Consider the following 12,745-nt stretch of genomic DNA (forward strand, 5'->3'; position numbering starts at 1 on the left):
AGGGGTACCTGAGTGGCTCTGCGGGTGAGCGTCTGCCTTTGGCTCCCGGGGTCCTGGGATCCAGTCCCACATCGGGCTCCCTGCAGGGACCCTGCTTCTCCCTCAGCCTGTGTCTCTACGTCTCTCTCTCTCTCTCTCTCTCTCTGTGTGTGTGTGTGACTCTCATGAATAAATAAATAAATCTTAAAAAAAAAAAACCTTGCACATGAATATTCACAACAGTGCTATTTGGAACAGCCAAAATGTGGGAACAACCCAAATGTCCATCAACTGATAAACAAATAACTGAGGAACAGAACAGATCGAGCCGCGTGATGGAATATCACCCTGTGGTAAAAAGGAAGAAAGTACCGACACGCAGGCTACAGAGCAGGTGAGCCTTGCAAACATCACTGTTAACGTTTTCCAAAAGGAGCCAGTCACATACAGTAGAATTCTACTTATACAAAAGGTCCAGAATTGACAAATCTATAGAAATAGAAAGTGGTGGTTGCCTAGCGAGGGAGGTTAGGGGTGCAGGGTGAAGTCGAAAATGAGCTAAGGAGTACAAGGGTTTTTGGGAAATGGATGATGAGAATTTTCTGAAGTTAGATTGTGATGGGTCTAGATTCTACAAACATACTAAAAGCATTTACTTAACACCCTTCAGTGGGTGAATTTTATGCTATGTAAATGGTAAATAAAGTGTGTCTTCCGGCAAAAGAAGGAAAAAAAGCGACTGCCTTGTCAAAAAGGGAAATGTTACAGCAAAGGCTAAACATCTTTGATCCTCCGAAACAACCACGGCATCGGTTTTGAATCCTTCTGTCTTTCTTCAAGATGGTGGAGGCAGAGGGAGAAGCAGGCTCCCCACTGAGCAGGGAACCTGGTGCGGGGCTCCATCCCAGGACCCTGAGATTATGACCTGAGCCAAAGGCAGACATTTATCCAACTGAGCCCTCCAGGCACCCCCGTTCCATTTTTATTCTGCACAGTTACATACACATGTCATTATAAAAATATTTAATACTGTTTGGTGTGGTTTTGTTGTTATTGTTACTGAAGTCATAATGTTGTACATACTACACTGCAACTTGCTTTTTTCACTCATCCTTTTATGGTGATTCATCCTGGCTGATGCACTGATGAGTACCAGGTTGTCTCTAGTTTCTCAATATCATAAACAATGATGCAGTGAATATCCTGTGCACGTGTCTAAGGTAGGAGCCAAGAAGTAGAACTGATGTAAAACTTTTTGTCAAGATGCTATTACTTTTGTAATTAAAAAAAAAAAATGTCCAAAATGTCTGGGGAGAAGCATCTCACTCCTTCCCTTGGGCAAAATCTTCAAGAATGAGGAGAAATTTGCAAATAAAGTGCTGATTCTGGGATACTGCAGCACAGGAAACAGATTTTTCCTGCCTTTTCAAACATTTAAATTTCTAGAATCATTGAGAAGGCTGGATTCTGGCTCTGACCTGACAGCCAAGGACAGTTGAACAGTCTGCCTCTTGCTCCAACACGGCCAGATAACGGGTCCCAGAGCGGGTAGCAGGTGCATGACATCTCTCTTGTGAAAGAGAAAGGAAAAACAGCCTAGGTCTCCCCCGAGAAGGTGGTTTTTTTCTTTCACCTTTCAGAAATGTGTTGTAAGGCACCAGAGAACATGTTGGCCAAACAACCTGTTAGCGTAGCCCCAGCTCAGGGAGGAACCCAGGTCACGTGGCCAACTCACAGCCACAGGCACTCAGGTAAGGGCTGTAAAACCATCACGTTTTTATCCCTGCCTCCCCCACCCCCCACGCCTCACCAAACACACACAGAACTCAGCGAGCAAGGGTCTGTTTCAGATCTTCTTACCAGCGCGAGGTCCCTCAAGCAGCCCTCTGACCTCCCCAACCCTGCGCCTCTGCTCTGGTCACCGCGTGAGCCTCTGCACATCTACGGGGCAGCGACCTGTGGGCTGGCGAGCTCGGCGTCCGACCTAAGGGGAGAGGGGCTCCCCGCACCTGCAGGAGGAGGGGGCGGGGAGAGCCAGCCCGCGGGGCTGCCCCGGGAGGCGCTGGGGGGAGTGACCCGTGGGCTTGGGACCGCCCCCAGCAACAGGACCCGGCAGCCTCCGTCCGGTGCCTCCCCGGCTGCCGCTCCTGCGCCCGCGCCCCGCGCGTGCCCGGGCCAACTCTCAGCGCAAGGCGGGCGGACGGAAGCTGCGGGAGTCGGAGTCGAAGCCGACAGGGCCTGGGGGGGAAGGAGATGGAGACGCCAGGAAGGCCCCGGGAGTGATGAGGGGCGAAGAGCGGGGCGCGGGGGCACCCGGAGGGACGGCCGAGAGAGGCCCCTGGGCCCCCACCCCGACTGCCTCCCAGCTAACCCTCTGCGCCGCCCCAACCCGCCCGCGACCGCTAAGCCCCTCCTTTCGGGAACTCCGGGGCCGCCCCTGGAAGCGGCGGCGGAGGGCCCCGGGCAGCGGCGCGCGGCGATGGAGCGGAGCGGCCCGGGCCCGGAGGCGGGCGCGGAGGGCGCGGAGGGCGCGGCGGGCGACCCGTACCGCCGCCCCGCGCGGCGCACGCAGTGGCTGCTGAGCGCCCTGGCGCACCACTACGGGCTGGACCGCGGCGTGGAGAACGAGATCGTGGTGCTCGCCACCGGCCTGGACCAGTACCTGCAGGAGGTCTTCCACCACCTGGACTGCCGCGGCGCCGGCCGCCTGCCCCGCGCCGACTTCCGCGCTCTCTGCGCCGTGCTGGGGCTGCGCGCCGACGGGGCCGCCTCCGCCGGGGAGGCCTCCGGGGGCGCGGCCGCCGCCGGGGACGAGGACGCCGCCGAGGAGGCGCGCCTGGCGCTGCGCGCGGAGCCGCCCGAGCTCACCTTCCGCCAGTTCCACGCGCGCCTCTGCGGCTACTTCGGGACCCGCGAGGGCCCCCGCCTGCCCCGCGGCGCGCTCAGCGAGCACATCGAGACGCAGATCCGCCTGCGCCGCCCGCGCCGCCGCCGCCGGCCGCCCCGCACGCCCGGCCCGGACGATGGCCCCGACGGCGGCCCCGACGGCGGGCGGGACGGCGGGCGGGACGGCGGGCGGGACGGCGAGCGCTCGGCGCGGCTGGAGGAGGAGAACAGCAGCCTGCGCGAGCTGGTGGAGGACCTGCGTGCCGCGCTGCAGAGCAGTGACGCGCGCTGCCTGGCGCTGCAGGTGCGCGCCCGCGCCGGGGGACGGGGAGGGGGACGGGCACGGGGACGGGCACGGGGACGGGCACGGGGACGGGGGCGGGGGCGGGGCGGCGGGACTGGGAGCGGCGGGACTGGGAGCCCCGACCGGGGCTTCAGCGCACTTGCGCCCTGCCCCACCCCACCCACTGCATTCAGCCCGCTCCAGACCCCGTCCCTCTCCTCACCGTTCCACCTCCGAAACCCGGTCCCACCCCGGTCCCACCGGGACCGCCATCCCACGCCATCCCCCGCCCTCGCCAGCTCCTCCGGCCTCCTCTAACCCAGTACTTGAACTCTCCCAGGAAACCTGGGCCGCCTCGCGTTCAGTCATTCAGCAGGCATCTGGAGCTCTCTGTGGTGCCAGGCTGGGGGGGGGGGGGGTTAGAAGGTCAGGGGTGACATAGGCCCTGTCCCTACTCTTAAAGAGCCTCCTGCCTAATGGGGTAGACTGGCAACTCATTGGGTCATTTTAGCAAATATTTATAGGCCTCGTCAGGGCCAGGGCCAAGGCCAGGTGCTAAATAGATAGTGTCACTGTTCATCAGGCAGTCGCTGGCCACCGAACACCGGTGGGGGCCACACCTCTGGGGTGTTGAGAAGAGAGCGCTGTGTGAGATATGGACCCAGCCCAAGCGTCTGGGATTCCCTCAACAAACACTTCGGCACTGTGCTGAGCTGTGCCAAGGTGATGAGGCTGGGAGGAGGAAAAGAACGGCTACTGCCCCAAGGGACCATAGGCCAGGAGGGAGCTGACTTGTCTTCGTGGGGCTCTGCACATTACCCAGTCACCAGCCCTGAGTGGCAGAGGGAAGGCTGCCGAGTGCCCCAGGGTGGCAGGGTGCTGCTTTCAGGGGCCTTGGCTATGGACAGACAAGGGCCGGCGGCCTAGGAACACAGGGAAGCAAAGGGTGGGAGTGGGAACTGACTCCCACGGTGCGGAGTAAGATGGGCCAGGATCATTCATTCTCCAGGTATTTACTGAGCACCTACTGTGTGCCAGACCTGGTTTAGGCGTCCGGGACACAGCAGTAAACGAGAGAAACACCCCACCCTTGAGAACAGCCTATTGACTAGACCCTGGGGAGGCCCAAAGACGCCTTTTTGAGACACTTAGATTGATCCTCGAGTCCAGGGATTGGAGGAGCCCAGAAGGTTGAGTGCTACCAATGCAGGAGAAGAGTCGTGAAGTCCCGGGATTTCTGGTACCACGCAGAGTTGAGAATACAGGCCTTGTGGCTCAGTTTCCCTCACCTAGGAAAAGGGGGGTGTAAGTAACCAGAGCTCCCGCCTCATCTGGCTTGGCACGAGGATTAAGGGAGTTGGGACAAGCCTGGGAGCCAGTGCGCGCAGGAGACGTGCACCGTGGGTGGTCCGGGGGCGCGGGCCCGGGGGCGTGCGAGGCGCTCACCGCGGCCCCTGCGGCACTGTCCCCGCAGGTCGGCCTCTGGAAGAGCCAGGCGGGCGCCCTGGAGGCGGGGCGCGGCGGGCCCGAGGCGGCGGCGCGGGAGCTGCGGCAGGCGCGGGGCGCCCTGGCGGTGGCCGAGGCCCGCGCGCAAAGGCTGCGGCAGGGCCAGGCCGAGGTGCGGCGGCGCGCGGAGGAGGCCCGGGAGGCGGTGCGGCGCAGCTTGGGCCGCGTGCGCGAGCTCGAGGTGCTGGCGCGACAGGTGCCCGGCCTGCAGCGCTGGGTGCGGCGGCTGGAGGGCGAGCTGCGGCGGTACAGGTGAGCCGGGGCGGCGGGGGGCGGCGGGGGCGGCGGGGGGCGGCGGGGGCAGGGGGTGCAGGGCCGCAAGGCGGCTCCGGGTCTCCCAGACCTCAGGTGTGCGTCCTCCCAGCACACACGCTCGTTCTCGTGTTCCCCACTCACTCCGCTCTTCCTGATTCTTCAGCCATGCACCCCCTCATTCACTTGCTCTCCACCCACCCATCCGTTCATGTGCCTGTTCCCCCACAAGGGCTTTCCACTTGCCCCTTCGTGGGTCGCAAGAAGATATATTTATTCTTTGACCGACACAGTGATGATGATGATGATAGCTAACAGTTGCTGAGCATTTAAGGTGTGCCAGGCTCTGAGCTAAGCCCTTGAGTGGCCTACTGAGTCCTCGCTGTGGGGTGGGTACCGCCTCATCCCCATCCTACAGATGGGGAAGCAGATGTACACTGATCCCTGGTGATAGCGCCAGCGGGGCAGGAAGCAGGGCGTGGGACCAAGTCTCGAGTCCTAGCAGGGCCTCTACCAGATGTGTGACCTTGGGGGCAAGTCACGGCCCTTCTTGGAGCTCCTATTTCCCCTTTTGTAGAACACAGACTGGAGTCCCTGCCTGCCAGACGGTTGTGAAGAGGCAGTGAGGTCCTGTCTGGCACACAGTAGGTGCTCTGTAAACAGCTCCCTCTCTATTTGGAAGCGCAAGGCATGCCTGCATGCCTGTCTCCTACATTTACTGGGCACTACCTCCATCCAGAGGCTATGCCAGGTAGCAGGGATGGGACTGGGAACCAGGCAACCTGAAATCTCTGCAGGGAGTAGCCACTACTAAGCTATATGAGATCATCCTGGGACCAGCTGTATGGCAGCAGGCTGGATGAATGCTGTGGGGCAAGAGCAGGACCTTTGTCGTGCTTGCTTCAGCCAGCACCTGAAGTGATACTTGAGCTGAGAGCTGAGAACAGGATATTACTTGGCAAGATGGGACAGGGAGAAGAGGAAAGGAAAAGGTGAGAGTATTCTAGAAAAATGGGAACACTAGGGGCAAAGCCTTGAGACTGAAGGCACCGCAGCATGTTCCAGAAACTAAAGAAGGCCAGACTGGCTGGAGGAGGAGAACTAGAGAGGCAAGCAGAGGCCAGGCCATCCAGGGCCTGGAAGGTTGTGTCAGGGACTTCAATCTTCCCCTCAAAGAGAGCATGGAGGGCAGCCCCGGTGGCTCCCTGCATGGAGCCTGCTTCTCCCTCTGCCCGTGTCTCTGCCTCTCTCTCTCTCTCTCTCTCTCTCTCTCTCTCTCTCTCTCTGTGTGTGTGTGTGTGTGTGTCTCATGAATAAATAAAGTCTTAAAAAAAAAAAAAAGAGCATGGAAGCCTTCAGCAAGAGGGTGACAGGAACAGATTTGCATTTCAAAGAAACTTACCCTGGCTACAGTTGTGACAAAAAGATGGGAGGAGGGGGAAGAGCAAGAGACAGTGGAGGGGCTGTAGTCATCCTCCAGCCAGGAAGGAACGAGGTCTGGCCCAGACTGGTGGGCAGGGCAATCAGAAGGGGAGGCTTTGAGTCTAGCCCCTTAGAGGAGGGACTTCCTCCTTAATTCTGAGGTGCTCACAGCTGGGGGATAAGAAGGGACAATGTGGAGAGAGACCTCCATGAGGAGACCCACTCTGGGCCAGCCTCCTGCAGCTCCAAATGTTTGGATAGGCACTTCCTGTTTGCATAGCTGATCGGCTCTAAAGTAGAGCTGGTTGGCTTGGGGCCCGTGTCCAGCCTTGGAACTTTCTCCAAGAGGAGAAATAAAGGGTCTCTTCTTTTGTTTTACCCTAAAGTAACTGTCCTCTACAGCATGATGTAAGAGCCACCATGAACATCAGAGTAGCCCTTTACAGTAGAAAAGGTGGATTGCACCATGGCACTATTTAATCCTCACAAGAATTGTGCAAGGTAGAGGTGTTATCCCCATTTTACAGGCTGTGGGGAGTGAGGCTCTGAAAACTGAAGTGACATACCCAAAGCCACCCAGTCAAAAAGTGGAAAAAAAAGTAAGGTTGTCCTGCCCCTACAGCTTGTGTTCTTTCTTTCTTTGCATTTTACCTTTTTTTGTTGACACACAGTTACAGGATGGCTGCCCCACTTCCAGGCCTCATGTCTGCTGTTCAGGCATAAGGACAGGCAAGGTTGAGGGTGGAGAGGATTTTTTTCAAGTGAGCGTTGCCTTCGTGTTCAGGGAGAGATACCCTCACCCTACCAGAACTTGCATCTCCATCTTCTGGGCCAGAACCATGTCATGTGGCTGCTCCTATCTACAGGAGAAGCTGGCCATATTGATACCCCAAACAAAATTGGGTTCTCTTGGTGAGGAAAAGAGGAGCAGACACCTGGGTGGCTCAGCGGTTGAGCGTCTGCCTTTGGCTCAGGCATGATCCTGGAGTCCTGAGATCGAGCCCCACATCAGGCCCTGCTTCTCCCTCTGCCTGCGTCTCTGCCTCTCTCTCTGTGTCCTTCATGAATAAATAAATAAAATTTAAAAAAAAAAGAGGAGCAGATGTTGCAGAGGTTCCAAGAAGATGCCCAGGGAATGAGGAAACTGAGGGCCAGGGAATGAGTGACATCGTGTGAAGGTCACAGTGATTAGGAGATGGCTCTGTCACTTGTTACCCTGCCCCTATAAAAATATGCCCCCTTGGAATCCCTGTGTGGCTCAGCAGTTTGGCGCCTGCCTTCAGCCCAGGGCGTGATCCTGGAGACCCGGGATCGAGTCCCACATCAGGTTCCCTGCATGGAACCTGCTTCTCCCTCTGCCTGTGTCTCTGCCTCTCTCTCTCTCTCTCTCTCTCTCTCTCTCTCTCTCTGTGTCTCTCATGAATAAATAAATAAAATCTTTAAAAAAAAATGCCCCCTAAACCATGCCCAGCCCCAGGAGGCAGACCTCCTCTGCATGTTTTCTTTTTTTTTTTTTTTAATTTATTTATTTTTTTATTTTTTTGTTTTCTCTGCATGTTTTCTATGGGCAGAATTTGTGGGCTGACTTGCTACAAAGCTCTCCTTTGAAGAAAGGAAAGGGGAGAGCATAGAACAGCCAAAGTGATACTGAGCATCACCTGTGTACCAGGCATGATGCCAGACACTCTCCCCACATTTGCTCAAATGAGCCCTGTAACTGGCCCAAGAGAAAGGAATTATTATCTGCACTTCATAAATGAGAAAACCAAGGCTGGAGAGGAAGCAACTTGCTGGTGTGGCACAGCAAGTGACAAGCCAGGATTCAGACCCCAGCCCAAACAGGTCAAAGCCACATGCCCCAGGCCAGCCTGGCAATACCCACAAGTCCTGCTGGACTCTCCTACCCCAGAAACACCTGCAGGACACTTCATGGCCTGGAGAGGGGCTGTGGGCTACAATGTTACCTCTGCTTTTGTGTGATAAGCGTCAGGAAGTCAGATGTCCCCTGCTTGTTGAGCTGAACCGCCTCCCTCTGTGGTCAGACCCATTGGACCCGCAGTCTAGAGGAGCCGGTACCTCTAGGTGGAAGAGGCACCACACCCCAAAGGCTAGAGCCCCATCAGCCCTGTTTAGTGACATCACTCTGGAATGCCTCCAGGTACTCTGCAGATGTGTCTTGGGGGCAGGGAAGAGTGCAATGGCTGAAATCCCTCCTGGGACTGACAGCTTGAAGCCATCTGGTTAGAATGAATGACCCGACCCACACTTTTCCGGCAGTGTCAGAAACGGACCCACTCTGATCTTCTCATAACGCGTGGAGGTTGGCATTATGCTGCCGTTTTTCAAATGAGGATATAGAGCCTTGGGGGGTGGTCTCCTAACCAAAACTTGGCTGTTTCCACATTCTGATGAGCCTCCCCACTCTGCTGCCTCCCTAAAATGATACCTCAGTGACTCCATTGCCCATTTCCTGGACTTCCATTTACTTCTTTTTCAAAACAACATACACTTTTTCCTCCCACTCCATCCTTGTGCTGTGAGTTCTATCCAGTCCTTCATCTCTTTCTCCTTTAAACATCCTTCTTTTCTAGTCTCTTTGGAATTGCTGCAACATCCAATCTTTCCTGGTATTTTATCTCTGCTCTTTCTGTGATGATGACAATTCTGGGTGTGCTCTGTGACTGTCAACTGTGAGCCCATCTTTGAATGAAGCCATGATCCTGGAGAATCCACCCATCACCAGGGATGTGGAGTTCCCTTTAGAGCTGTTCCCCATCTGCCTCTACAAGGGCCTGATTCTGAGCCAGTTTGTTTGGTTTTTTTTCCAAGATTTTTTTTTCATTTGAGACAGAGAGATACAGAGAGAGAGAAAGCATGAGTAGGGGGGAGAGGCAGCAGGAGAAGGTAGAAGCAGACTCATGCCAAGCCGAGAGCAGACATGGGGCTTGATCCCAGGACCCAGAGATCACGGACTGAGCTGAAGGCAGGTGCTTAACCATCTGAGCCATCCAGGTGCCCCCATTACCCTTTTTGAAAAGATTTTATTTATTCATTTGAGACAGCCTGGGGCAGTTTTTAATTTCATTGCTTAGCTTAACGTTTCTTAACTATACAGTTTGGGAGAAATTGAGCTCTATATCTGGGGACACTACCCCAAGGACAGTCAGTGGGGTTTAGTTCTCACCTCTGTTCATGGATGAGACAACCCCTGGAGGGCTCCTGGCTTCAGGTAGGAGCCTCCTTGTATGAACTCACCAGGCAAGGTCTTCAGTGCTTGTCCCTCTTGGGCATTAGAACCTCAGTCCCAACCCCTCCATGGGCATTTCAATTCCATCTCCTGCACCCCGTGCAAGCTGGAGGTCTCTCCTTCTTGTTCTTGACCTTGGCTCTGTATTCTTTTAAATGGTTATATTTTATCTAGTACTTCCACATATTTGTACATGGACAGGGAACCTCCCTTAGCACCTCGATGCATCATCCTAGCCAAAAACCTAAGGGAATGGACACTAAATATTTAAGCAATTGGGGATGCTCACTTATTAGTCCCGGAACATACAGAGTATTCCAGGAATCAAAGAGCTCTTCAGGCCTCTTGAAACCAGACAAAAACCCAGGCACTCACCTGACCCAGCCCAGTCTGCCAGGAAGGATTACCTACTTGTTCCATCATAGCCACATCAGCCTCTGGGCTCCTGCTTCCCATGGCTGGTCACACCACCTCATCTCAGACAACAGACTCAGCTTCTTCTTCAAATCCCACAAAATAATACCTCCTTCTAACACATTTTTGAGCACAGTAGACCTTACAGATGATTTGCGAGGAAGGGTACAGATTACATTGCAATGATGGTTTTATAGGAGTATTTGACGTCATGATTCATAAAATGTCATTTAACCCCACATCTAATGAGGGTGTTTTGTTGTTACTTCTCCCAGTCTACACTCAGCCACTCTGCACCTTTCTCTTCTCTGTTTTCTCTTTATTCCTATTAGCATCTCTCCCACAAGCCTGACTCTTACTGACTTGGGTTAAAAAAGAAAGTGGCTCCTTGGAAAGTGTAGGCATCTGGCTTCAGGTGTGGCTGGATCCAGGTACTCAAACAATGTTACCAGAATATAGAAGCACTGCTTCACTCTCAGACAAGTTCTCTCCCCTGGTAGCCTTTGGGGGGCTTACCTCTTCAAAGCTCCAAGTCCAGTAGAAAGATCATCTCTCGTCTGAGCCATCCCACTGAAGTCCTGGAACTGGAATTTATGGAACCAACTTGGAAACATGTTCACCTCTGAACCCATCGTGGGGGCCAAGACAATTTGATGTTCTAATTGGCCAAACCTTAGTCACATTCCCACTGCTGGAACCACCACCAGCCCCATCGAACTCTGGGACTGAGCTCCTCATAGGAGAATCAAGAAGGAGCATATCCCATGTGTGTTAAACACCACATATCCCCCACCTTTGCCTCTTGCTGGAGCTTGTGGCCCAAATCCCCTTTCTCGTCTTGAAAAACAGGCCACCTGGGCAACTGGAGACTCCCTGGACGGTAGAGCCCCCAGGAGGAAGCCTGGTGAGATGCAGAACAGGCTTATCTCAAAGTTAGCTTTTCCCAGTTCCTGAATGCTTTGGGGGTGGTCAGGGGTACTCTGCACTCTCACCAAAGTAGCCCATGTTGACATTTCTTTAGGCCAGCACCCACCCAGGGCTCATAGTAAAAGGCAAATGAATGGATGCACAAGCATGTGGTTGGATGCTGATCCCAAACGTGTCTTGATGAGAAGTGGGGGGGCGCACATTGGACCCCAGCACAAGGTGAGCCCTGCGTGAGTGGTCCAGTGGACAGATCTGCTTCAAGGGCCGTGGTGCTCCTGGGGGAGCTGCTGTTGACTGGGATGACTAGGGGTCTGTGGGCATCTCCATCTTCTCTTGAAGCCCTGGTGTCTCGGCCATCTGCCTGCCCCGCCTGCCCTGGCTCTGTGCTGAGGGGCATCTGGGCCTTCAGAACACCTGGGCAGGCAGCCAGGGACCTGCACCACTGGGCAGGGGCTGGGCTCAAAGTCACAGACAAGTAGACCTGAAAAAACCCCAGCTCAGCTGAAACAGGGAGGAGGGGCCTCCGCCTGGCCTCTGAGACATTGTTGTCTGGGAGAGAAGATGAAAAGGCCTGGTGGGGGAGGGAGGCGGGCCGGAGAACAGCTCATTTGGCCGGCCAGGCCACCATGGAGGGGACACAAAGATGAGGCCATTGGAGGGCCACCTCCTTTCTTCTGCCCCCTTGCAGCAGCCCAGCCTGACCTTGGGGGGAGGAGCAGGCAAAGTCAGCAGGTGGGGGAGGGAAGGAAGCAGACAGGCAGAGGCGGGGCAGTGGGGCGCGGGGTACCATCTGGAGCTGGGAGGCGTCTGGTCACGGATTCCATTAGCCTTGGGAGCAGGTGTGTGGGCGGCCGCTGGTGGGAACTGAGGCCTTTCTCTCAGGGACAATACCCCGGGGCTCGCCAAGGGGCAGTCCTAGTCAGGCACCTGCTGCACGCTGCGGCCTGAGACCCTCCACGGAGAGCTTGGTGGGGGGGCGGGCCCGGGCGGGGGCAAGCTCAGGAGCCCAGCCTGAGTGGGTCTGAATCCCAGCCTTTCCACATCTCTCCTGTGGGACTCTGAGCCCTTCCCTTTCTCTCTGGGAGCCCCAGTCTCCTCATTCACAAAGTAGGCGTGGGGTTCTGTTCCTCTGGGTCTTGGTGTAAATATGCAGGGAGACATGGGAAGCTGTGGGGTGCTATAGCTGGAAGTGCAGCTCTGGGAGTGGGACCCACAGCAAGTCATTCTCATTTCATGAGCCTCGGTTTCTTCATTTGCAAAATGGGATGACGAGAATATAAACAACGAATAATAATATCTGCTTCCTAGGCTATTTGAAGATTCAGAATGCTAACATGTATAAAGCACCTCGAATAGTGCTTAGCACTGAGAAAATGCTTAATAAATATGAGAAATTATTATTATTATTATTAATCCTTCATCACAGTAACTCCCCCATCAATAGTAATGGTGGTGGTGGTCGGTATTGTTAATATTATCAGCCTGGCCGCTAGAGAACCTGTCTGTGGAGACCACCAGGAAACAATGGACAGTCTCAGCTGATTGTAGACAGGACGCTAACAAAGCTGCAGAGTATAGACAAGCCTGATTGACTGGCAAGGGGTCAGGGCAGCTCTTGAAGGAATGTCATCATCCAGGCTGGGTGTTGAAGGATGAGTAAGAGTTTTCTCAGGCATTGCAAATGCAGGTTGCAGTGAATACAAAGGCTTAGAGATGTGAAGGCCCTGGTGCCAGTAACAGGGAGGCCTACTGTTGTGGAGGGTTTGAAGTGGAAAGTGGCGGGAGAGGAAGCTGGAAGGCAGGCGGGGGTGAAGGACCCTGAACACCAG

The 12,745-nt window shown here is 55.2% G+C and overlaps 2 protein-coding genes across 35 annotated transcripts in view; one reads left to right on the forward strand and one right to left on the reverse strand.

Moving 5' to 3' along the window:
• The window catches only part of CFAP92 (cilia and flagella associated protein 92 (putative)), an 82,475-nt gene extending 79,493 nt beyond the window's left edge, over window positions 1–2,982 (reverse strand). For 26 of the 31 annotated variants that reach the window (XR_005989109.1, XR_005989108.1, XR_005989110.1 and 23 more), the window contains exon 1: window positions 1,458–1,651. The gene's annotated coding sequence lies outside the window, so the exon portion shown is untranslated. Of the gene's footprint in view, window positions 1–1,457; window positions 1,652–1,839; window positions 1,975–2,641; window positions 2,760–2,847 lie in introns of those variants that run through there. The other 5 variants (XM_041764349.1, XM_041764348.1, XM_041764346.1 and 2 more) reach the window with 5 other exon arrangements.
• EFCC1 (EF-hand and coiled-coil domain containing 1) overlaps window positions 2,091–12,745 on the forward strand; it is a 41,355-nt gene continuing 30,700 nt past the window's right edge. For all 4 annotated transcript variants that reach the window (XM_041764372.1, XM_041764374.1, XM_041764373.1 and 1 more), the window contains exons 1-2: window positions 2,091–3,169; window positions 4,623–4,906. In XM_041764372.1, coding sequence (XP_041620306.1) covers window positions 2,459–3,169; window positions 4,623–4,906 — 995 coding nt within the window. In that variant the 5' untranslated portion in view covers window positions 2,091–2,458. The remainder of the gene's footprint in view (window positions 3,170–4,622; window positions 4,907–12,745) is intronic.

This window comes from Vulpes lagopus, chromosome 7, assembly GCF_018345385.1.
Source record: "Vulpes lagopus strain Blue_001 chromosome 7, ASM1834538v1, whole genome shotgun sequence".
Taxonomy (NCBI): Eukaryota; Metazoa; Chordata; class Mammalia; order Carnivora; family Canidae; genus Vulpes; species Vulpes lagopus.